This window comes from Heterocephalus glaber, unplaced genomic scaffold (genome assembly GCF_053883595.1).
Source record: "Heterocephalus glaber isolate CG9 unplaced genomic scaffold, H.glaber_assembly_v1.0 deba00001610, whole genome shotgun sequence".
Lineage (NCBI taxonomy): Eukaryota > Metazoa > Chordata > Mammalia > Rodentia > Bathyergidae > Heterocephalus > Heterocephalus glaber.
The window spans coordinates 17,257,043-17,283,124 of NW_028258381.1; the positions used below are offsets into that span (position 1 = coordinate 17,257,043).

The following is a 26,082-nucleotide window of genomic DNA, read 5'->3' on the forward strand; positions in this document are numbered from 1 at the left end:
CACCTTGTTGCATAGCACTGTGAGCTCCTAGCAAGGGGGCTGGCAATGACTGCAGGTCTCAGCAACTCAAAGAAGGGCTTCACACCTCCTGTAACCAAGTCAGTGTGCACATGGCCTCCTAGGACAGGGTGGAGTTCAGACAAGTTCTCTTAACCAGGTAGCTTAACTCCTAAGCCAATCTGCATTCTGCTGCCCACATTTGTCTCCCCCTGACCTCCTCCAATGGAACCCAGATTCCCAAGGCTCCAATATCCCTTCTCAAAGGCTTAAACTTCCACCAGCCCTAAACTCTTCAAGGTTTGCATTTCATTCTGATTGGCCATGAACTTGGACATTCTCAATTTCAAAGCAAGCAATCACTCAACATACACGGCTGTTCCAAAGAGAAATAAAAATTCTGTGAACTGAACTGTCAGCGGATGAGGGTTCTTTGATGATGATGATGGTGGTGGTGGTGGTGGTGATTGTCATTATATTGTTGTTGTTGTTATTATTTGTGGTACAAGGGATCGAACCTAGGGCCTTTGCAGTGAAAATCTCCAGCACTTTTTATTTTTTATTTTTGGGGTAGGGTCTACTAAGTTACTAAATTGTCCAGGTTGGGTGTGAACTTAGAATTTTCCTGCCTCAGCCTCCCAGGGTGCTGGGATTACAGGTGTGTGCCACCATGTCTGGTTTACCGTGACATTCTGCATGTGTTCCATTGGGTCTCAGTGCGTAGCACTAAACCCTTTCACACGAGGAAGGGTCTCCTTCTCCCTCTTGTCCTTTAGAAGCTGCAATGTTGTTTTCTTATTAATTCAGTGATATGAAAACAACTTAGGAAATCAACATATTCCTTTGGGAAAAAAAGGCTGAAAATAAGTCTCTGTAATAAAAATAGTTGTTTCAGGGTGGAAGGATTATGGGTGATCTAAATTTGCATTTTCCACACTCTCTGCTGTTGTTCCTTTAGTCAAAAGGACTAAAAATAAAATGACTAGGAACTACTTTCACTTACTTGACTGTTGAATTTAACATCTCTGTCAAGGAAGGAAGGTTCAGTTGGCACCGTGCCCCACTCCATTTCCTGTTTGGTCTGAGTTCCAAGCTTAACACAAACACAGAACCTTTTTGAATCCCTTTCTGCATCAGGAGCAAAAATTTGCTAAACTGGTAAGGAGATACAAAACTATTAGCTGAGCTTCTCTACTACAAAGTAATTTATGACTGTAATTGTGACTTCCTGGAAAGAATAGCTCATTCATCCATCTGCCAAGAGAGAGATGTACAGTAGCTTCTCCATAACCTCCAGTCCTCTTTCATAAACTTGTATTTATTTATTTATTATTTTTATTTTTTTCTAGTACCAGGAATCAAACTCAGGACCTTGCACTCACTAGGGAGGCGTGGCGCCATTGAGCTACATCCCAAGCCCTCCAGTCCTCTTTAGGAAAGATCAAGTACACACACACTGACTTCTGGGACAACTGAGGACATCCAGCAGCCCTGTTCCCTGTATATGGACCAGAAGAGACCCTATCAGGGGTAACCAGGAAGGGAAGTGAGGATGGGAAACAGTAAGGAGAAGAGCAGATGCTGGGAAAGTGGCTGGGGTCCCCAAAGCTTGGGACAGCCTAGCAAGCAGAAGCACACAAGCTTGCACTGTGTCCAGGTCTCTGAGAGGGTGGACAGGAGGGTCGCCCAAGAGGGCTGGAAGGAGGCAGGAACTAAAAACTCCAGGTAATAAAATCGGAAATGTTTTGAATATTTGGAGAGAAGATGACTCAGAGGAACAACAATAACAACAACCAAAAAAGCTCTCTTCATATTCTCACTACCTGTAGCAAGCAAAATAAATTTATAAGTATTGCTTCAGAATGTCAGGGTGGGGGAGGTTAAAATATTGCATGAGAGATGGGAAATGGAAATGGAAATGAGTGGTAAAGAACCTCCGTGGTGTTGAATTTCAGATGTGCAAGGTAGAATCGGGATTTCCTTCTTCTGCTTTCTGGCTCATCCTGCTTTTGTGTTTGCAGTAGGTGGGTTTTCTCAGGATTCATGGGGCTGGTGCCCTAATCCTCAGTTCCCACAAGGCCTAAAGTTCCCCTCATTTGACCTCATCATGCTTTCCAGGAATGGAGTTCCCTGGGTGGAAAGGAATTACAGGGCTGGGCTGGCTTCTAGCCAAGTGGGAGGGATGTTTCCAGTATTACAGGCCTGTTTTCTGGGGCAAAACCATCTTTCCTTGAGTGTTAACTTACATGTTCTCCCAGTGGCGCCATCCACAGTCCCTTGAACCTCAGCACTTACCCAGTTGTATCTGGGAGCCAAGAGGCTGTCAGAGTCATCCCGTCTGCATTTGCTTCCTTATGCTAAGTGCTCACTGGAGCCCTGTCACACCAGTGGGGACACTAATGTCTTATTGGCACCATGCATCATCATGACAAGGTGTTTGGATGATGCATTGCTTAAAAGATGAAGCCATCAGAGAACGAGTCTAAGATCAGATCAAATTTAATTATGGGATAAAAGAACTCCCATCTGTCATCCCAGTGATGCTTTAACTGAGGGAGGGTGAGAGGCTCTCAGGAAAGGAGGAAGAGGAAAGGCATTGACGAGAGGATGCACGGAGGAGAGAGTACAATGCCCTGTCCCCAGACCACTCAACTAGGAAAGTCCTCAGCATGGAGCCTGACACCTCTCAAACAGGGACAGACACCCCAATCACTCTCTACTGTGCATACCCTGCTTAAAGAGCATCATTCTAAGCCAGGCCCAGTGGTGCAGACCCGTGTGCCTCTCAGTGGCTCAGGAGGCTGCGGCAGGAGAATCGCAAGTTCAAGGTCAACCTAGCCAATGAATAAAAAAATGAATAAATAAAAAATAAAAAGGGCAGAGATGTGGCTTGGTGTGAACGTCCTGGATTCAGTCCCCAGTACAGCCCTCCGACATGCACGGACACAGGCGGTCATGGGTGGACACACGTGCACAGACACACACACACGCACATGCACACACGCACATGCACTCAGGCAATCTCAGTCTGCCCTGATGTTTTCTGTGTGCATAGAGGAGACTCCCAGGAACACTGGAAGTTAAGCTGGTCCTCTGCTCAATGGGGGGAGCAGAGCATGGTGGTGCACACTTATAATCCCAGCACTCTGGGAGGCTGAGGCAGGTGGGTTGCAAGTTGGAGCCCACACTGGCCAACTTGGTGACTTAATGAGACCCTGTCCCAAAATACGGATAAAAAGGGCTGGAGATCTGGGGATGTTTCTCAGTGCAGAGGCCCTGGGCTCAATCCCTACTACTGGAATAGAAAAGCATATGGGGAGGAGGGAAGGGTGCACCTTAAAGAGATTCAGGGGAACCTGGTGATAGGATTGTTCTATATCTTGATTGAGGTGTGATTATTTAATCACATATGTTTGTCACAATTTGCAAAACTAAAGCCAGGCAAGGTGGTGTGTGTAGTCCCAACCACTGGAGAAGCTGAGGCAGGAGAATCACTTGAGCCCAAGTGTTTAAGACCAGTGTGGGCAACACAGCAATACCCCATCTCAAAACAAAAACATGAAGAAAACTCTTCAAAATTATAAAGGGTAGATTTTTATCTTAAAGAATTTTAAAAATTCAAGCATACAAAAAACCTGAGATAACACCCATGTTTTAAGAATTCAGCCAGGACACTAGGCATCAACTTGGGATGTCCCAGGCAAGCAGAGACATACAATAATTACCAGGAAGTCCTAACACAGCCTTGTCTGTGATGCATGTTCAACAAATAGCTGTTGATTGAAAAGGAAAAGCCCTTGAAGACATTTACCATGCAGAGCCCAGGTCTCATGTCCAATTAGTCTCAGGTTTGGGCTGGGAACCTGCATTTGTAACAAGTTCCTGGTGGACAGCTTCTGGGATGCTAAGTGGGAATCCCAGCCCTTCCTCCCGAAATACAGGGCTCTGAGCAGCCCTGAGCACCAGCCCCAGCCATCTCTGCCTCGGATTATTTCCTCTGAACATTCGCATCTCCATGGCCCTCCCTCCTCCCTGCACCTCGGTTCTTATTGTCCAAATGCACGCAGTTCCTCCACACTTATGTCTGTCTACTGAGCTTTGCTGTGGATGGAGGCCATGTGAAGATTCTCCCTGGAGCATACAGCAGACCTTCCAGGACCCAGGGTCACAGACAGGACTTGCATTTGGAAGCTGGCACTGCCCCGCCCAAATGTCCACGCTCTCTTTAACAGAAAAGGAGGTGGGAGGGTGCAGACACAGCACTCAAGAGGAGGAAACATGTCGATAAAATCAGATATTGGTCTTATTACCACAGATTCTGTTCACTGTCTCAGCCCAGCCCTGGCTGCAGAGCTCTGACCTAGGCAGGAGTCAGAACTCAGATCCCGGGGCAAGAGTCCATTCCAGGCCGCGCCGTCAGGACCTTGGACAGCGGCTCCGCGGCAGGGATGGGGTGGGGGTGAGGGGGTTACCTCACTGCCAGTCTCTTTCATTTCCTTTCTCTCTCCTCCTTCCCTCCTTTTTCCTTTTTCTTTTCTCTCTTCTTTCCTTTCCTTTTGTTTTCTTTCAGCCAGTGCTGGGGATTGAACCTAGGGTCTTCACACTGGCCTCCACTTTTCCTGAGAGAAGGTCTTGCTAAGTTGCCAGGCTCGGTTCCAGCTTGTCATCCTCCTGCCTCAACCTTCCAGAGTGCTGGAATTACAGCACCACTAAGCCAGGCTACTAATATCCTTCTGACCACACCTTTGCTTTTCAGGGAAGTCAGCAGCTGCGTCTGGGGAGGGCTGACCAGTTGGCAGGAAGAGGCAGCAGAGAGAGTCTGGTGGAGGAAGTGACCCGATGGCTAATCAATCTACTCTCGGGTTTTCCTGTGGCTGCTTCAGCTTGGGGACCCACCCTGGACTTGACCCCAGAAAGGCCAGAGCCTGGCACTGGGGTGGAGACCAGTGGGCCTCCCTAGACAATACCTCCTGTCCTCAGTGGGTTCAAGTGACACAAAGGCTGTTGCTGTGTCCTTGATGCCCTATTTTTTAAACTAAAACTTAGGCTCCAGAAAGAAGTGGCTGTTTGTCTAACTCAGATTAGTAACCAGACAAAACTGAGGGCGGTAATGAGCTCACGACCGACAGACACTTCAGAGCAAGCCGGCTCTCCAAGTGGCTGGGAACTGTTTCCATCTTGTTGACAAACACATGCTGCAAGACAGGAAATTACCCTCCTCAGTGCCTATTTTATCTCTGTTTAATTGCTGCTTGATAATAAATTACAACATAGAGTCCATTAATTAAGCTAACAATGTCCGTGGAACACCAGTCCCTTCTGTTGGGAGCTGTCTGGTTGGAGGGGTTTGGATTCGGTCTCTGTTTGCCCACAGCACTTCCGAAGCTGTTGCACAGGGTGCCAAGGCCTGAGCATAGTGGGGGAGGGCCCCTCGCTCTTCCAGGGGCGCGGGATGGGGAAGGAGGGGTGGTCTTGAGGGGAGGGCAGAGGCCCAGCCTGGCAGCTGGAAGTCCGTGCCAAGGATGTGCTCTAAGTCAGAACATGTGGGCAGCACAGAAAAGAGCATTAGATTTGCGTCAAGCTATCTGCTCATGGAAAGCAATCGGGGCCCACTTCAAGGTGTTCCGCTGGGAGCTGGGGAAAGCCAGGAGCAGACTAATTTGGTTTGTTGTTCCAGAAGTCACGGAATGGCAGGATTTGGAAATGCTCTGTATGCATGTGGAGTTGGGGAAAAACAAATTCTAATTATTTCCCAACAAAGACCCTGGCACTGCACTGTGAATGCTGTGAACACACAGCAGGTAAGGCAACCTGGTGCCTGACTCCAGCCTGTGTCCCCTTCAGTACACCAGCCTCTCCCCACCACCCAGGCTGAGACTCTTTGGGGTGCACTGCTGGCTTTCCACCAGCCTCTTCCAGGACGCTGCCTGCTGGACTGACCCCTTGGGAACAGCTGTGCCCAGTCTAGACGTGCCACCCCATGTCCGCGGCTCCCCAGTGCCCACTGCTCATCCCAGACGCACTTGGGAGCTTGTTAGAAATGCACAGTCTGGGGGGACAGAAGCTCTGGGGTGGCCCGGGTGCCGGGGACTCGCAGCACCCACCTCTCCAGCTCTCTCTTTCCCTATTTCTCAGCTCTAACTTCTCTCTGGCATCCTAAGCCCCAACCAAACTGGGTCACCTTCCAAGTGCCGGTGCCCAGCCCAGGGCCACAGTGACAGTGCTGTAAGTTTCTTGCCTCTTTATTCATCTGTCCTGTTCAAGTGGAAACTGCTAGATGCCAGGACTACATCTTAGCAGCTGCATTTATGCAACTGGGACTATAACGTACAGCAGGTGTCAAGACATGTTTGCTGAGAGGCCGAATGACTGGATGAAAATGTATACTAAAGTTTTCCATCCATTTTGCCTTTCGTGCTCACCCCCAATTCCCAGTGGCGAGCATCAGGGAGAGAAGCAGGTCCAGGGCTCCTAGTCTGGGCTCCAGGCAGCAGGGGCAGGGGCTTCATAAATAAGCTTTAATGATATGGATTTGACTTAAATTTACAATGGGCTGGCTGTGCTGCAGGGCCGGGATTTTAGGTTGCTTTGTTCACAGGCCTTTGCTCTCCCTGCCTCAGTTTCCTCGCCGTGTCTGCCTACCTCCCAGAGTTTCCCCAAGGATCTTGGATTTGCCCAGTGTCCTATCTAGCACTGTCCCTCCACCCTCAGAAGGAGGCTGTGGATCAGGACCGAGGGGACTGCAGCGATGGCAAAAGGACTCAACTCTGCTCCTTCCCAGGCTTGGCCCAACAGGAAGGCAAGACTGTATGAGCACAGGAAATCCATGCAGCTGTGTGTGTGTGTGTGTGTGTGTGTGTGTGTGTGTGTGTGATGCACGCAGCTGCATTTCAACATGTGTGTCTGTGGAACAGGAGTAAGATGATAGACGGAGCTTGCAGGGCTTCTTCCTTCTGTTACAGAGACCTTGGGAGGGAATCTGCGGGGTTGACTCACAACCAACTCTCTGGGGCTCCCGTGGAATCTAATGTAAACATTTTCACAGTTTGTAGCTCGTCTTTTGTGACTAGTGATTGACATCATCACATTTTAAATTTTCATGAATGTCCAATTTAATGCATTTTGGGAGGTGTTTTCTCCCTACCATACAGAGTTTCTGCTACACTCTTTTTGCACACACACACACACACACACACACACACAGTGGGCTAGCACTGAGGAGTCAGAGAAAATTGTTTATCAGGGCTTTAGCTCCACTTGCTGATTGTTTTGCCCTTTGCAGGTTAACCTGTGTGTTCTCAAAAATGCTCCTGAGAACTTTCCCCCATTCTCAGAAAGCTTTGTTCTCACACCAGCACTTAGGGTCCAGGTCACTCTAACTGCCTGACTGATGCTTTTCCAGCGTGGATTTGGCCAGCAGCTTCTCAGGAGAATCTGCTTATTATTTCTTCCAAGTTGGAAGCAGGTAGGTTTGATTGCAAGGATAGCAACTTCTGTAGCTTCTCTATTAGCAATCGAGTCTGATGCTAATTCACATTTTCCTTTCAATACAAAATACTCACAGTGATCCTCTTCATATTTGTACAGACGTAATCTCTTATTGAATCTTTTCCCTGACTTTTTAAGAGAAATTACCAGAAAGCTCCCACCTTCTTAGAGTCACAGAACAGGTTACAATGATCAAAGTAGAGGGCAATGGAAGTTTCCAGAGGTCCCACAAGGCCCCCGCAGGCTGGTGATTTTGCTCCCTTCCTGGTGAGAGATGAGCTCCTACCTGCGGTCCCCAGCCATGGCATGGGTACAGGATGGCTGTGTGGTTCTCCAGCGGCCCCTGGTCCAAGCAGACATCTTTTGCCTTGTTGTTGCGAAGCTGCAGGAACAGACCAAGAGTCACCATCAGAGGCCATCCAGTGGACACACTGGTTCCCAACCAACTGTCCCAACACACCCTGCTTCTGGCTTCATGATGGGAAGGTCATGCAGCCCCCAAGAAAGGGCTAGCAAAGTCTGTGATCTGATCACTTTGGCAAGAAAGGCGAAGTCCTCCAGGGGGTGGTGTGGCCAGCAGTCCCGTGCATGCCCGAGCCCCCGGCTCCTCTATCCCTAGCATAAAAAGATCTCAGGGAACTCTCAGATCACCCCGACTCAGGTTTAGAGGCAACTAAGAGGGATCAGGGTGGGGACAGATGTACAAAAACATCTTAAGTGGATCTGGACTCCAACACTGGTTTAATAACCCTGCCTGGGAATCAAAGGCATGCAAGGTCATCACTTACAGAGAGGCATGAAAGTGACCCCCCAAAAGCAAACAAGAACCTTGACAGCATCAAAAGCCCTAGCAACACCTTCTTATATATTCAAAAATATTTACAGAGCTGGGCCTGGTGACACACACCTGTAATCCCTGGGCTCTAAGAGGCTGAGGCAGGAGGACTGCAAGTTTGAGCCCACCCTGGGCAACTTAGTGAGATCCTGGAGGAAATAAAGTCCCCACTACAAAAGCCCTGAAGCCTGGTGCATCTCTTTGGGGCTGAGTAAGAACCCAGTTTGGACCTCCAGGCCCACTGCAATTCTGTATTAGAACCTTCCAGCCTACCACCACTCAGCCATCCCAGTGACTGAGGCAAAGGTAATGACGGGGTCCTCTTATATATCTAGTTCCCTCCAGATTCCATCTCCCTTGGTGACCACATTAACCAAGAATAAATCAAGATGACAGGCAAAGGGACACTCCACCCTTTGTGCACTCAAATTGTGTCAAGGCCCAGATGGACTGAGCAGATTTTTAATTGCTTTTAAAATCTTTTTTAAGGTTATCAAAATAACACCATCTCCCTGAGATGTCCTGGAAAATACTGAACAAAATAATGATTGTTCACAATCCTTTCTCATAGTAAGTTAAATTTTTTTCCTGATTTTTGAGCAATTTAGGGATGAATGACTTTATACACAAAGATTCTGTTACAGTTAAGATTTCCTTAAGGAGAGAAATACAACTTTAGAAATGGGGTTACAGGGTCAAAAGATATGAACATAATGTTCTGAAAATGTGCTGTTCACCTGGAAGCTTTGAAGAAATCCATAGTCCCATCCACAAGGTATGTAAGTACTGACCCCTCCTGAGTCTTAGAGTTTTAAAATATTTTTAAGAAAAGAGAGATAGCTGCTTTTAATAAATCTGCTGTTAATAGTATATTGGGCTGTTTTATGTTTAGTAATCATTTCCCTTTTAGAGAATTGACTATTCCCCCACTGGGATCGGTTTTCATTATAGATTTGTAAGGGCTCTTTGTATATTAAGGACGTCAATGGTTTCATGGTGCATTTGTTCCACACAATGACTTCACACTGCTGCGCTTTCAAATTGTATTTCTGATGTTTAATGCAATTACATCTATCATTTAATGGTTTAATAAATATTTAGTGAGAGGATTGGTATGTGCCTGGCACTGTGTTACATTTAACAATCACAGAGGTGAACAAGATCTTCCACGCCCTGTAGTAGTGGGGAGTCTATGGGGACAGATGCACAGGGTGAGGGCATGCAGTGCCTGAGACAGGGCCAGCAAAGAGCCCGTGGGTTGGGATGACTTCTAAGAAGACACGACCCCTGTGCTGAGCATAGAGAGCTGGGCATGGAGGCACATGCCCGTTAATCCCAGTACTCATGAGGCTGAAGCAAGAGTGTCCTCAAGTTCAAGCCCAGCCTGGGCAATTTAGCAACATTGTGAGACCCTGTCTCAAAACAAAGAAACAAAGAAACAAACAAAGCTGAGGGTGTAGTTCAGCATAATGGCCCTGGGTTTAATCCCCAGTAACACAAGAAAAACAAAACAAAACAAAACAAAACAAAACAAAACAAAAACCACGAAAGCGTTGCTGGCCAAACTATTTTTCAGCCAAGTAGTGGCCCAAAGGGTTTTTGGATTAAATTTGCGGTCGTTTTCTACACAGTGCATCTATTTCATCTAAATAAAGGTAAAGGATGAAAATTGAGTAAATGGAGTGCGGCTGGGGCAGTTCAGGCCCCAAGGGCAGGAGGAGATGACCACAGACGTCTACGAAAAGGAGTTGAGGCCCTGAGTCTGCATGGGAAATGCTTCTGCAAGAGGAAAGGCAGCACTGAGTACAGATAAGAGTCAGGATGCAAAGCATTTGCCTTTCATTTTTGTTCTTCCCAGTACTGGGAATTGAACTCAGGGGCTTCACACTGAGCTACATCTCCAGTCCTTTGAAAAAAGTTTTGATTTTGAGACAGGGTCTCACTAAGTTTCCCAGGCTGTCCTCAAACTTGCAGTCCTGCCTCAGCCTCTCTAACAGCTGGGATTACAGGCATGTGTCACAGTGCCCAGCCTGCATGGATTTCTTTAGAAATTGTTTTAAGACATTCCAGCTCCTAGGGTTTGGGTTCCCCCCAAAATCTCAGGGGTGGGGAACCTAACCCCCAAACTCATGCATGAATGGTGTTTGGAGGGGAGGCCTCTGGGAAGTGGGGGGAGGGCCCACGGTGGCCCTGGGGACTTTGTAAGAAGAGGAAGGAGACCTGACGTGCACCTGTGATGCTCTCAGCCAAGGTCTGACCCAGCAGGACACCACTGATCGCAGGTCAGGACCAAGCTGCTGGGCTTCCCAGCCTCCAGCACCATGGGTCAGAGCAAACCCTCCTTCTTCATAAATCATGCAGTCTCTGCTATTTTATTGTAGCAACCGAAAAGGGATGGAGAGCGAACAGAGAGGAACAGAAATTCAAAGGTCCAGATCTTGGATTCATTATCTAAGTAGGTCTGGGATCAGCTGACCCTGCTCTGAATAGTCATCTTCCTGCTCCACTGCACTGGGTTCTGGATATGGCAAAACAAATAATGGTAAACTCTGGTACCAACCTGAATTTTATGAATATCATTACTTTCATTTAATGCTAGCACCCATCTGAAATACAATTTAAGTATATAGTAAGCTCAGCAAGTAGAGAAGCAAGTGTCCTAAAACGTTACCAGGGATTATATCTGGTAATTGGGATTTGGAAGGTTTTGTTTCCATCTCTGAATTTCCCATAGCATGTGTAGATTGAATTTATTGTTTAAATATAGGAAAAAGTGCTAAAAGGAAAGGCTTGCCCTTTATGAAATATCAGACTATGATCTCTGTCATTTCCAAGGCTACCCCACTACAGCTCCAAGGGCATCACTGTTACTATGGCTAATGTGAATGGCACCTTCAGAGTTATGCAGTGTGCTGACTGTGCAGCTGTGCATAGCAGCCCTAGCTAGGTTCTACTATCTTCTCATTTTTAATGTCATTTTTAACAATGACTTTTCTTCTAATTATGAAATCATCAAAACAGTGAAAATTGTATCCATGTAAAAAATCCCTGCGGCTCCCCTACTAGAGGCAACTGTAATACCATCTCTTTTTTCTCCTGTTACTCTCTTGCTCCTGATCTAACTTAGTGGCTAATCTAGTTTTTTTTATCATCCTGCTTTCTTCCTCCTCAGCATTATAGAATCAATATTTTTCTCACATTATTAAAATTTTGTACACACTATTTGTAACGGCTGCAAAATTGTTCAAGCTATGAATATATTATCTTTAACTAATCTTCAAGTTAAATTAACAAATTTTTGCTCCAAAAAATAAAATCACTCAGATGAACAATTTTACTCTCACATCTATGTCCCTATTTCAAGTTATTTTTGTGGGAAAAGAGTGGAGAAGAAAGTATGACTATCGTTAAGCTTTTTAATACATGTGGTTCAAATTGCTTTTTAAAAAGCTTGTTTCAATTTGTATTCTCACCGGAGGATATGTGATTTTTCATTTTACCAAGACCTTGACAGCAAAGTAGGAACATTCGTTCCAAATACTAAATCTTTATTCATTTGTTAGGTTGAAAAACAGCTACCTCAATATATTTAAAAACTTAGTTTCTCTGATAATAAAATGAATCAAAAACTCTCCTGTATTTTTCAATCATTTGTATTCTCTCTGTGTAACTGGCCTTCCTTGTATTTTGTCTATTTTTCTTTGGGAGTGTTTTATTTTATTATTTTAACTATTTTTTTTATTTAAGTCACTTTGCAGAGCTCATTATACATGAATGAGTGTTATTCATTTCCCCATAGGATTTCTGGCATACATATTTCCTGTCTGACCTATTTTCATTCCCCTATTCAGTTGATGTATAGGTTATTTTGCTATTCATGAGCTCAGATCCATTTTCTGTTTTCCTTCCACCACTTTCATTCTTAAAAAGTCCATGTCTCTCTGGAGATCAGATTCATCTCTATTTCCACATGGTTTTTTAATGGTTTCTTTTCTTTCATTTGAGGTGGTAGTCCATCTGAGACGTACTTTGGTATATGATGAGCTGTAAGAATCTAAATTGACTTCTTTTCCAAAGAGCTGGGCAATTTATCCAATTGTCTTAGGAATAATCCATTCCCAGCCTCTCATTTTTGATGCCTCTTTTACATCTGATCTTACTTTGATAACCAAAAAATAATAATACATACCTTTATTTTGAAGAAGAAAAGACGAGTCATTTAAGACTTATTAATCACTCCTGCTGTGTGCCAGGAACTGTTCTCAGAACTCAACACAGTGCGCTGAGTTTTCCTCCCATCAACCCTAGGCTGCAGATGCTTTAATCTCTCTCATTTTACAGATGAAGGGATGGAAGCCCAAAGGAGCCACACAACTGGTAACAACCCACTAGGATCTGAATTGAATGGGCTGGTTCCAGAGTTCTCCCATGTCCCTGTTAGACACTGTCCCTGCCAGAAGTGAGCATCTAGCTCAAGAGGGTTGGCCTCCTAATCCAATGCTGGTGATTAACCTGTGGCTGACTTTCTATCTAGGGCGTTGGGCAGAGAACAGGAAAATTCATAGTTGGAGAAAAACGTTAAGTGCTACATTAAAGGAAGACTGTTTACTTTTATCCTGGTAGTCACTAGGGAGGCCCAGGCAGCTCTGGGAAGGAAATTAAATTGTGGCACTGGGCTGTGTCTCGGCTTGGCCAAGAGCCCTGGGCTCCCTGCCCCTTGTCCCGACTGGGTGTTATGGATGTTGCTTGCAGTCACCAGAAGGAAGTAATGAGGTAAATGCACAAATGTTTACATAGATGGATGCTCTCAGCAATGGTACTTAGGATTTTGTCAAAATGGAATCCATGCGAATGTCTAGGTTCTCAAACAAAGCACAGTTCATGCAAAACACGGAATCCTGTGCGGCCTTAATAGTGCTGCAGGAAGAGTGGTAATGACACAGGAAAATATCCTCCATATGTCATTGAGTAAAATTTCAAATTTTTAGGTATTATGGACAGCACTGTGTTAGTAAAAATATACCCAAATATACACACAATAAAGAAGACAATATATCAAAGGGCACATATTATCTTTGGTGTCAAAATGCCTATATCCAATCCTGGCCTCATGAATTATAAGCTCTGTGACCTTAGATAAGTTATACAATTTAAGTTGCCGCTTTCTTATCAATAAAATGGAAATAACACTACTGTCTCATAAGGTGAAGGTGAAATGAATATGTATATGAAAAATGCTCAGAACTGGTGCCTGGCCTCTTGGAAATATTTAATAAATGTTCATGGTTATTATAATCTATTATTATTATTATTAGGAAAATTTTCTAAAATGCATAGTTATGGTATTTGTAATAAGGAAAAAATTGATTTGTTTTAATGAAAGGTCAGATGATCCCATCCTAGAGAACCTGAGAAGATTCTTTTTTGTCTGCCTTCTCTGCTGTTAAGTGGCTTTGGTCACAGCACTGGGCTGAGGAGGATGCCAGTTCCTGTTTCTGTTTATGACCAGCTTCCTGCTCAGTGTCTCCACTTACAGCTCCCAGAGGACCTCAATGTCAAAATGTCTCCAACAGGGCTCATCAGGGTCACCACAGCCTTTTGTTCCTCACACTCTTGCTAGCCACAGAGATCCTCTTCACTGGATATTTGGGTGGGTGGATGGTTGGAAGGATGAGTGGGTGGATGGATGGATGGATGGGTGGGTAGATGGATGGATGGATGGTTGGATGGGTGGGTGGATGGGTGGGTGGAAGGATGAGTGGTTGGATGGATGAGTGGGTGGATGGGTGGGTGGAAGGATGAGTGAGTGGTTGGATGGATGAGTGGGTGGATGGGTGGGTGGATGGATGGATGGATGAGTGGGTGGATGGGTGGATGGATGGATGGGTGGGTGGAAGGATGAGTGGGTGGATGGATGAGTGGTTGGATGGATGAGTGGGTAGATGGGTGGGTGGACAGATGGATGGATGGATGGATGAGTGGGTGGATGGGTGGATGGATGAGTGGGTGGATGGATGGATGGATGAGTGGGTGGATGGATGAGTAGGTGGATGGGTGGATGGATGGATGGATGGGTGGTTGGGTGGAAGGATGAGTGGGTGGATGGATGGTTGGATGGATGAGTGGGTAGATGGGTGGGTGGATGGATGGGTGGGTGGATGGATGGGTGGATAGGTGGAAGGATGAGTGTGTGGATGGATGGTTGGATGGATGAGTGTGTGGATGGGTGCATGGATGGGTGGGTGGGTGGGTGGATGGATGGATAGGTGGATGGATGGATGGATGAGTGAGTGGACGGGTGGATGGATGGGTGGGTGGATGGATGGATGGGTGGATGGATGTAAAAATGAATGGCTTTATTCTCCCACAGCAAATCACTCCACAGAGTTTGCACATCAAACCCAGCCTATAGCAGGCATGGTCTGAATTACCTCTCCGTAAGCAATGGTGTTATTGTATCTTCTCATTTCTGGGTAGACATGGTCCAGGTACCACTGGAAATTCTTACACTTCAGACTTTTCCTTAATGCTCTTCTTTCAGAGACATCGCCTATGTCAATCCCCGGATTCTGGAAGCAGAGGGAAGCAAGGGGCGTGAGTGGTTGTGGGACTCTGGCTGGAGCAGGCACGGGTGGGGTCCCTTCCAGAGGTCGCGAGCCTAAGGACTTACTGAGAGGGTCATCTAAGGAGACAAACTTGGTCACCTAGACCGGGGCTACAGAATCTTCTCTCCTGAGTGCACCCAGGTCCCTGCAGCATGATGTCCCCAGAGTAGTCACCGTCTTTGTCATTATGGGGCAAAGGGTTCCCAAGACCTTCACTTTGACATCTCCAGCTCCCTCTCTCCCACATTTCCTCAGTAGTCATCAGAGCCAATGATTAGAGGAATTATTTGATTAAGACAAGAAAATAAATGCTTATAACATCCTCCTGCCTTTCTTTCCTATACATGCGTAATTTCCCTCTTTGTTGGCTCTCTGTGAAGTTCATTACATGCAGAAGGGAAAATAATTTTCCATTGCAAAGCTTGTAATGATGTTCTAATGAATAATTCACTCTGCTTTTACAGAAATGAACCTGTAATGGGCTGCTGTGTGCTGACAGGGGGAAATAAAGTATCTGAAATATGACTCCGCGGGCTCAGCCACAAGATGGCTGAGAATAAATGGAGAGGATTCTCACTGGGCATGGGGTCAGCCTGGTGACATCTAGGGGAGTGGGAACAGTAGTTCAAATTATTTCATTATGATTTCTTCAGCAGCCAGATTGTGATTTTTGAAAAAGGAAAACAGATTCCTTTAAATGTTATACTTAATAAAATTCAAAAGAAAACCCAAACAGCAATATATAACTCTTTGGTTGAATATTTTTAGCATGGATAATGAAAACGGTAACTTTTGAGAAGCATGGTTGATATCATCTGGCTTAGGGACTAGTGACATTACTGTAACCCAGTAGTGTCCCCCTCTGACTGTGGTTTTTGCTTTCTGTGGTTTTAGTTATCCCAAATCAACCAGAGCCTAAAAACATTGAATGGAAAATTCCAGGAAGAAACAACGTCCAAGTTTTAAGTAACTTTTATCACAGTATATTGTTATAACAGTTCTATTTTATTTTGTTATTATTAATCTCATCTGTGTCTAATTTGTAAATAAAACATCTTCATAGGTAGAGATGTATAGGAAAAAATAGTGGAACAGTAAAATAGGTGAGTAGGTCTTATCTGAAATACTTGGGACCAGCAGTGCTTTGGAGTTAGGATTTTTTCAGGTCAAGGAATATTTGCAGAAACTCCACTGGAGGAGCATCCTGCTGTAAAAGTCTACAGTGATGTCCTCACGGATAATCTACTCTGCTTTCACAGAGCGAACCCAAACTGCACATCAAACTGCCGCTCATCAGGATGCGTGGCCTGTGCAGGACCAGAAGTCACGGGGCCAGAGCCAGGAGATTCAGCTCTTGAGACCTCTGGACACAGCATCCTTTCCGGGTCATGACTGGTCCTCTACCAGGCAGGAATAATGGTGGCACCTGCTCTGCTGACTCCACACGGAGGTGGGAGGGTCTCATGAAGATGTCATTTCACATCGCTGCCCATGTGCTATGTGTAGGACCTGAAACAAGTCCCTTTAACCTCTCAGACTCTCAGTTTCCTCATCTGTAAAATGGACATCATAATAGCCTCATATTCCGGTAGCATTTATTGAGCATTTAATATTGCTAAGCTCTATTTTGAGCTTAATTTTATCTTCAAAGGAGCCCTACAAGTTAACTATCAACAATCCACGCTTTTACCGGAGGAAAATGAGGCAGAAGGTTCCTCTGTCATGAGACTGTCATGAGAATTAAATGAGGAACATAGTAAGTGCTCAACAAATGTTACCTATCTTTATATAATAAAAAGGTGTAAAAGCACTTCTAGATTAACAGCTTTAAGTGCTGTGAGAGACCTTTAAGTTCTTTAGGATGCATTTCACAAGTTGTAACAACAATGGTATACATTCTTCACTTTTATCCTTTTACACATAATTCTTGCATACCTTCAACACATTTCCACTGTTCTGGGATCTATCTCCTTAAACACAAAGGCTGCTGTCTGCTGGTGAGCAACCATCCCAGGAAAATTTCTTAGGGCAAAGCTCAGACACCTCCAGGGGTTCTGGCCAAGGAAACAGCCCAGATGTGGCTGAGAGTGCAGGTCACTTCCCCACTATGCAGGTTGAGAGGCAGTGCATGCTGTGCCAGAGCCTGCTCTGAGCATGTCATGGGTACTAGCCCATTTAGTTCTCATGGTTATCCCAGGAAGGAAGACCTGCTGTTGTCCCCATTTTATAGCCGAGAACTCAAAGCTACGGGGATCACGAGTGGATTTGGTCAAGATCTCCTTAGTAGTGAGCAACAGATCTGGGATTCAAGCCATGCGCAATGACTGTGTTGTCCCTGTGGGGCTGCAGTCACAGGGGAATGTTCCCTGGCGTAGTCTGAGCAGAATGTGGAGGGAGGGAGGTGGGGAGACAAAAGATTCAGCTGGGGGCAGGGCAAGGCAGGGCAGCTGGAGCAGGAGACGCCACGCAGTGAGAGCGGATGAGGGGTCTGGTGCCAAAAACTCTGGCAAGGACATTCTGGACACAATGTATGTTCGGGAGAAGGCAGCTAGATTAGTATAATAAAGCTGGAATTAGCAAAATAAGATGCTTCTAATCTTAATAAACAGATTTGAGGTTTTTGTTATACCTGACTCAGTGTAAAGCAAGGGATCTAAAATTCTATCCATGAATCTCCCAAAATGCATTCAGAACTTTTGAAGAATGAACATCTATTTGGGGAAAGAAGCTTATTGAAAGGACCTGTGGCTGGGAGTGGTGGCAGATGACTATAATTCCAGCAACCTGGGAGGCTGAGGCAGGAGGGTAGCAAGGTGGAGCCCAGCCCAGACAAGCTAGTGCCTCAGCAAGACTCTGATTTAAAACAAAATAAAATAAAACAAAGGTTTCCAAGGCACTGAGTTCAATCCCCAGAACCACAAATACAAATAAATACAAGTTTAGAAACTAAATTAATTTAAAAATACAAACTAAACAAAAGGATCTGTGACCTGCCAAACAGTAAAGTTCACTGCTCTTGGGTGCTGGGGAAAGGCTGCTGGGTCCTACCTCCAGCGGCAGGTTCCACGCGATGTACACATGAGACTTGTAATCATCCATCCAGACCTCCGCAACCCGGAGAGCATTTCTCTTGGTGTAGAAGCCAATGTTGCTGTTGTATGGCTTCTTCTTCCGCTCAATGTGGGCCACGCGTGAGCAAGGAAGGACCTCCATGCTGCCCCCACAAAGCCACACCTGGAGACACAAAGACTCCATCAGCTTGGCAGAGAAATTCCCAGAGGCCACTGCCTACCCTGAGGCCCAAAGGCAACAATGCAGCCAACATAGCACAAATGAGAAATGCATTTTTATATACAAAGACACTGAGATATCAAGGTTGGTTTGTTGTAGCAGTGTAGCTTAACTTGACCTGACTAAAGCACATGGAAAAGGTGTTTTGGGAGAATTACTATAGACATACTAGCTCAGGATATAAATCCAGGTCTGGGTAAGAAAGCCTTATAAACCAAAGTGCCCAGTGTGACACATGGATGTTCTTAAGTTCTCAATAGTGCACAATTGCATCTGTAAACATTTTCTTTCCCATCTGGCTGAAACTGCGTCCTGCCAACCAAGCACAGAAATTCATACTAAAGACAAGACCCTCTTTATTCATATCAACACCAAGTATGTACATTGGTCTAGTTCTGTATTGTTAACGTGCTTTATTTTGGAGATTTAAGGGCACTGACACCAATCCTTCTGGAAGCATCAGATCCAGTGTCACCATAAACAGGTATCACTTGCTGTTACTGGAACATTCTAATGGCAGGAGGAAATGATGCTTGCTTTTGAGCAATGCAACAGCTCAAGGAAGTGGGGCTTATCATCCTTTGCATCCATGATAAGAAAGCCTTTCTCTAAGGGTAAAGCTGAACCACCCAACTTGTGCTTCTGATGGGAAAAACAAAGCATTTCTGGCTAGCAAGAAGGTTATATTTGGAAAATGAGCTTCCTAGTACCAGTAGAGCAAAGAAGAAGAAGAAAACTTAGAGCAGTGCAGGGACCTGCGAGACTGCCCTGCTGTGGGGGTGCTGTGTCTGCACGAGGGACAGTTTACTGCTGAGCTGACTCACACAGGCACAAACAATGTATGCTAGGCCCAAGTTGGGTCACTGTAGGCCCTGTAACCTTTGGTCTCCTGGAATCAAGCACATCAAAGGTATCCTTCTCTGGACCTTTGTTGATTGAATTAGATGGACAATCGGGGTGTGTGTGTGTGTGTGTGTGTGTGTGTGTGTGGTGTGTGTATCTCCTGTTTCTACTTCCCACTTAAGGTACACCACAGGAAAATAATACAGATGGAAAATTCTCCCATATGTAAGAATTCTGATATTTCTTCTTCAAGGAGGAGAATCTAAGCGAAGAGAATAGTAGAGAGTGGGTGGTCCTGAGAGGTTGATCTGGAACCCCACAACTAGTTATCTCCACATGTTGGGACAGAAACAGCTACTGGCAGTGGGAGAATGTCAAGTCAGGAAGGCAAAACATGGCAAAAAGGCCTGTGGGAAACAAAGGCAAGAAACATGTCTTAGAAGGTGCAAGATAGCTGAAGTTCAAAGGTAGTACAAAAATACCAGGTTTCACAGGGATACTGCAAAATTTAGAGGATGAATAGAAAGACATCCCATGTTCATGGATTAGAAGACCTATATTGTTAAGATCACCATACTCCTCTAATGGATATAAAGATTCAACACAATTCTTATCAAAATCCCAGCCAGTTTCTTTGCAGAAATTAACATGCTGCTCCTAAAATTCATATGGAAATACAAGTGGCCCTAAATAGCTAAGACAATGTTGAACAAAATTAGGTAACTTCACTTGAAACTTTAAAACTTAACACAAAACTGCCAAAATCAAGACAATGCAGAACTGGCATAAGAGCAGACAAATAGACCAATAGAATAGAGAAAAGAGTCCAGAAATAAACTCTCACATTCATGGTCAACTGATACTGGAAAAGAGTGTCAAGACAATTCAATGCAAAAAAGAATAGTTTTCAAAAATTATTCTGAGACAAAATGCAAAGAATGGAAATTCCTACCTAATATCATATACACAAGCTAGCTTAAGTTGAATCAAAGACCTAAATGTAAAAGCTAAACTCACACAGATAATCAAAATGTGGCATAGCCATGCACAGTAATATTATTTGTTAATAAAGAATGCAATATTAATATATGCTATACTATAGATGAACCTGGAAAACACAGTAAGTACAAGAAGGTGGCCTCAAAAGGCCACATTTTATGACTCCATTTGTTAAAAATGTCCAGTATAGGAAGATACATAAAGACAGCAAGAAAGTAGATTGATGGGGACCTAAGCCTGAGGGTAGGGGTCAGAGGAAGATGAAGTGACTGCTAATAAGGATGGAGTTTCTTTACAGAGCAATGAAAATGTTCTAACATTGCTTGTGTGATTCTTGCACAACTCTGACTATATGAAAAATCACTGAAGCATACACTTTAAATGTGTGAACTGCAATGCTATATGGATATTTTGAGAAAGCTGGTATAAAAATAAATAAATCTATAGAGAGATGAGAATTAAAGATTCATGGATGAACTTCAATTTGAGAGGAATCAGGAAAACAGACAAAGCAAAGCAGATCCCTGTGCAAATTAATTACTGAACAGAGATCAGAGATGCAGTCATATGAAGGGAGGGTGACAGGTGGGAAATGAATCCCCAGCTAGGCTGACTTGGTGCCAAGTCCTTCCCAAGATGTTCAGACCAAGGTTAAGGCTGTCTCCAAGCCTGGGGTGCAGCGCAGCTGATGGGAAGGGCCGAGCGGATGTGGCTGCAGAGGTGAGAGGGTGGAGGAGCCAGATACTGAGTGCATCAGGCCAGGGAAGGAGTGCTGTGCCAGGCAGGGGCCAGGCAGCTCTGCACGTCTCTCCAGCCTTCAGGGACATGGACTTCTGATCTTGGGCTCTGTGACGTGGAATCAGCTGCCACACTCAATGGGCACCAATTCAGAACCACTCCACTCTTCCTGTAGAGCTGGGAGGATGGGGCCTCACCCTGTTTGATATCCTGAAAGCACATCTTTCTGTTGGATCCCTCTGAGCTGGGGTGAAGGCAGGGTCTGTGCTGGTGCAGGGGTCCTGCAGCTGGCTTGGGTGGCTGTAATCTTTTATTTTTTAAATTTTTTTCATTCCTACACAGTTTATCAAGAAATGTAAAAAGCAAACACTATAAATGCAAACAAATGTTAAATGCAAACAGAGATAGTGAAAAACACAAAGAGTTAATTGGAAAGGCCATATCCAGAATTAAATTACAGTTTCATGGAAAAAAATGAGTTCAGACAAGAGAGTGTCCAGTTCCAGTCAACTGGTGTACTATGTGAAGCTGTGCTAAGCTGAAATTAAGGGCTAAAGTTATTTTTAAAAAGAATGTTAGGTTGGGTTATTATAATAAAATTATAGATCTTTAAGCAATGACTTTCTGGAAGAGGGAAGGTGAACTTAGACTCTAAATCAAGAACAGTTATTTCGAAAATAGTCTTAGTCCATTCACATGTAGTCATGAGGGTCGAATAATTGTCTTATCTCACATTCATATTGATATATATTTGATATATTTTTATATATACATATAAGACAAAAAAATTGGTGTGGCTTACCAAAAGATTAATTCAGGGTAATAAGGCAGTATTGTTTGGATCAAAAAGAAAGGAAACTTCAGGAATAATGAAAGTAGGAGCAGTCTTAGTTTCATCTCCTCCCTTCTCTATCTTAGCACTATACCCTTCCCATTCCCTAAACTACAAGGCACCCAAATTATCAGTTCATCCGAATAACGTATCAATGAAGTGCCAACTCTGTAATCAAAAGACATGGTTTTAAATTCTGATTTGGCCTCTTACTGCCTTTGTGACCTTGACCCTAGTTCACCAATGTGTAAACGGGATATAGTAATGATCTCATTAGGACATAAGAAAATTTAATATTTAATTCACATAAAGCATTTGAATCACTGCATGATACATATGAACTACTCAACAAATAGTACTACCAGATCAAAGGACAAAGACATCAGGGCACTGTGAAGTGCTCTGACAAATATTACTAATGCTTTGTTAGAGATTTTCATGAAGATAATAAAAAAATACTGAAACTATTTTCCTACCTTTAGGAAAAGATACTCTATTTGCAGCTGAAATGCTATGGTTAGTTCTAGTTGATATACCTCATATCAAGCACACGATTAAAGAATAAAAACCCAAATATTTCAGGAACATTAAGTGTGAGAAGGAAATATGACCAAATCAATGACTGGCAGCAGCCTGAACAGAATAAACTATTTTCATGAAATCTCAATTCTTAAGACGACATGATTCTTTGTGAAATTTGAAGGAGGCAAACTAAAGGCAAACAGTGCTATTTGACAATGCAGCAGATCATAAACACCCAAAATTTTTTATCCATAGTTTTTCCTCCTCTTTTAATCTCCTCTTCCCTATGGTCTACATTTTGTTTTTCACTTAAAAATAATTAAGCCATAATTCTTCTTTGTTACCATCGGCATCAGAGTGGATGACATCCCCAAACTTTGCCTCTGTGTAATCTAATCTGCTGTTTGATGGTTTTCCAAAAAATTTTGGCCTGGCAGGATCAAGACCTGTTATTCTTCCGAGTTCACCATGAAATATCTTCCCAACAAAACCACAGATATGAGTCCCTAAGCTCATACCTATGAAATGAAAATTGCCAAGAGACGCTCCCTGCCTCAAAAGGTTCTGAATGTACCTACTTAAAATCTCAGCAACTTTTCTGGTGTTTTTAACTGCTCTGTTGTAAATAAAAGTTGCAGCACCCTGGTTCCGGTCTACTACAATTAGATTCAAATCTTCTTTATTCAGCAAAATCCATACAAATTTGTGAAGCCATAATGGTGTGGAGTCCATTGGCCTGTATCCATGAATAAGCCAGACTGTTTTTTGGTGTTTACTGAAATTAATATTAAGCGAGTTATTTTGCTTAAACAGTGGCTCAGCACAGTTTAGGTTGTTCCTTGTATACAGCATCAGAATTATCTTTAACCTAGGAATAAACAGTTCTTTGAAGGAATCCTTTACATTTAGCTTAGAGAATTCAAGGCATAGTCTTCTCTTCTCAACAGACTTCCTAGAAACTGGTGTGGATTTTGATGAAAGAGAAAAGTATCCATGCCAAGTGTGCACAGGCCCCAGTCAGAAGACCACCCAGACAACAGGTCAGCTCAGGGATCCAGAAGGCATCCATTCTAAACCCAAGAATTGGTACACTGTTGAGAAGCAGAGAAAAGGCCGCTCAGTGGCTTGCTGAGAACTGGGTGGCTGTAATCCTGACAAAACCTAGAGTCCATTCCTATTGTCATCCCGCTTGCCCCACCTGGATGGACGCCAGCCCTCAGCCTGTCATGGCCACCCACTGAGACTGGGTTTAGAGCCTTACATGAGAGAATCCAGCAAAGGCACATGTTTTATGTGACAGGAATGGCATCATTGGAACATGCAAGCTGCATACCACTCTGGAAATAATGCAGGGAAGAGGCAGTGCAGAGCGAAAATGGAAGGAAAAAAGAAGAGACACCGCGTGTGGGTACACACACACACACACACACACACACATGTTGGAGGCAAACTAAGCCCAGCCCAGGGCCCTGAGAAGCAGTCTCAGTCTTGGAATAGTTCCTTGTGCCCTCTCTGTCTCTGGCCTCCAGTACTCATGCCTTCTCTCCTCAGAAAAGCCAGCGTCCCCTCTGTTCCAAACCCCAGGACCAGTCCAGTGAATACAGGCAGAGCCAAATGTGAACTCATTAATCCTCACAGAAGTAACTCATCAAATCCTCACAGAAGAGGAACCTGAGGGTCACAGGGGTGGGGTAAGTAACTGGAGGAGGCAGAACCCCAGTATCGGGAAGTGGGGAAGGTAGAACCCCAGCTCTAGCCATGTGCCATAGCAGCAGGTCTGCCCTTATTTGATGGGTACTGAAGGTCCTGACTCCTATCCAGGGAGAGCAGACCTGTGGCCATGGACATCTCAGTATTTCTCAGCCACAGCCTTGCCCCCACTTTGGGAGCCTGGCTGGTGCCTCTTCCTAGCACTGTAACCAGAATGAGTGAGGGGAACTATGAAGGGTCTGAGAGGCAGCATGTATGCATATGTCCCAAGGAAGCTCGGTGGATCTTTGGTGGCACCAATGACACCCTTCGGGTCAGAGGTCAAAGCCTCCTGCTACATAAGGTCAATGGGGAGCAAAGGAACCTGGGAGGAGCCACGGAGCTGAGTGAGTTTCAAGTCCCAAGGGCTCTGCCCTGGGCTGACTGGGAGTGGGCACAGGCTGAGTTCACAGCTGACTCTAAAGAATGACAAGTTGACATGAAGATGGTCCATTGCCAAGCAGAAGTGAAGAAGTTCAAGTAAGTGAAGTAAATGTTTTTGAGTCTTAGCAACAAACCAACAGGTCAGCAGCCAAGGCCACTATGACGAGGTATTCCAGAAAGAGCTGGTCCCTTCTATCTTGGCCTCTGACTCTATGTGGGAGCGCTGAAAGCCAAAAGGAGCTCCCTCAACAAGGGGTGATCTGGGTAACCTTTCTCCAGACCTAAGAAGCAGATATGTGCATCCCAAGTGCTGCTGATCCCAAGGAGGATCCTGAGGATCTGTTCTCTACATCAATGCTCACCCGCCAAGATGGCGACTTCCCACTGGGTGAAAGAAATGATACCAAGGGGAAACATATGGAAAGTGGGAATGAAGATCTGATTGGTACATCTCTGATCCCAAGGAGGTAGAGCAGGAGGAACTGCCCTTGGACTAGCTTGTCAGGCCAGATTTCCTCATACAGAGCAGGGAGTATACAGAGGAGAGGGGCTGGAATGGGCCAGGAAGGGTTTTTGGTGTTCCTCTGCTAGGAAGTGGGTTGGTAGCCATGCTTAAATGGCAATGAGCTGGGTGTGGTGGTGCCTGTAATCCCAGCTACTCAGGAGGCTGAGGCAGGAGGATCACAAGTTCGAGGCTGGGGCCCAAGGTTTTGGTCCATGGGAAAGCATTTTCTCAGCCTGCATGAAGCCTCGAGTTCACTTCTGATGAACCCCCAGAAATGGCAAAAATGGCAAAAAAAAAAAAAACCCAAAGAAGTCAGAAGACAAAAGATAAAAAAAACTCAAAAAGGGTGGTGAGCCATCAGACAGTGTGGCAACTCTAGGAACAGGTATTTATTAACTTATTTGTTCACCAAAATATTACCCACTGGTAGAGCACTTGCCTATCCTTCATGAGGCTCTGAGTTTGCCCTCTCTCTATCTCTCCCTCTTCTTCCATCCCTCCCTTCCTCCTCCCATCACCATTCTACTTTCTAGTGCAGGGGGCTGTATTGGGAAGTATCAACTGTCAAGGTCTTTGCTGTCCTGAGGCTGATGATCTATCAAGGGACACACATTAATGGAATACTCAAAAGCAGAAATGTATCATCATGAATGGAGCTAAATCCCATGAAGCAAAGCAACACAATGCTAGAAACACCAGCATTTAACAAAAGGACACAGTCAGGGGACTCAGAGGAAGCTTCTGTGAAGCAGGGCCACTGAGGTGAGGTCTGAAGGGCTGGTGGGAATTGAGTTGAGAAAGCAGGTGAGGGTCTCAGGAATAGAGGCAGCTGGCACTGCTGTGGTGATCTTGTGGAGGAGTGACTGTGGGCAGTGGGCTGGGTTCAAAGATGGCAGTAATTATTCCCATGGTTCTTTGCAATTTGATCTTTTTTGTGCCTCCTAGAGAAGGGCTGGACCTGTTTTGTCTCTCCTTGAATTGGGGCTGGTTTTAGGCCTTTCACTGATTTTCAGAATGCAGTAGGAGTGCAGCTTACACTGTGCAGGCTTGGTCACTTCCACCTTCTCCTTGTGGGAATCCTGAGTTCACTGCTGTGGTGAAACTGAGGATGAAAGACCACAGAATGGAAAGGTCCAGCCACCCTGTTCATTCTGGCTGAGGACAGGGCATGTAAGTGAGGCCACATGGGTCCAGACACCTCCCACCCCCACCAACCCACTGGCCAACTGCCAGTGCATGAGCACTGAGCCTGGTCAATGTTCAGTGGAACAGACGAATCACCCAGCTGAGCCCA

At 44.9% G+C, this 26,082-nt stretch overlaps 1 protein-coding gene and 1 pseudogene across 1 annotated transcript in view; both read right to left on the reverse strand.

Annotated features, from left to right (window-relative positions):
• The window catches only part of Galnt17 (polypeptide N-acetylgalactosaminyltransferase 17), a 488,817-nt gene that overhangs the window by 16,886 nt on the left and 445,849 nt on the right, over nucleotides 1-26,082 (reverse strand). Inside the window, exons 7-9 of the mRNA XM_004840005.4 lie at nucleotides 17,974-18,159; nucleotides 14,752-14,889; nucleotides 7,772-7,867 (exon numbers count right to left, since the gene is read on the reverse strand). Of these exons, the coding sequence (XP_004840062.1) occupies nucleotides 7,772-7,867; nucleotides 14,752-14,889; nucleotides 17,974-18,159 (420 nt within the window). The remainder of the gene's footprint in view (nucleotides 1-7,771; nucleotides 7,868-14,751; nucleotides 14,890-17,973; nucleotides 18,160-26,082) is intronic.
• On the reverse strand, nucleotides 18,187-23,164 carry LOC147822630 (lipase member I pseudogene; annotated as a pseudogene).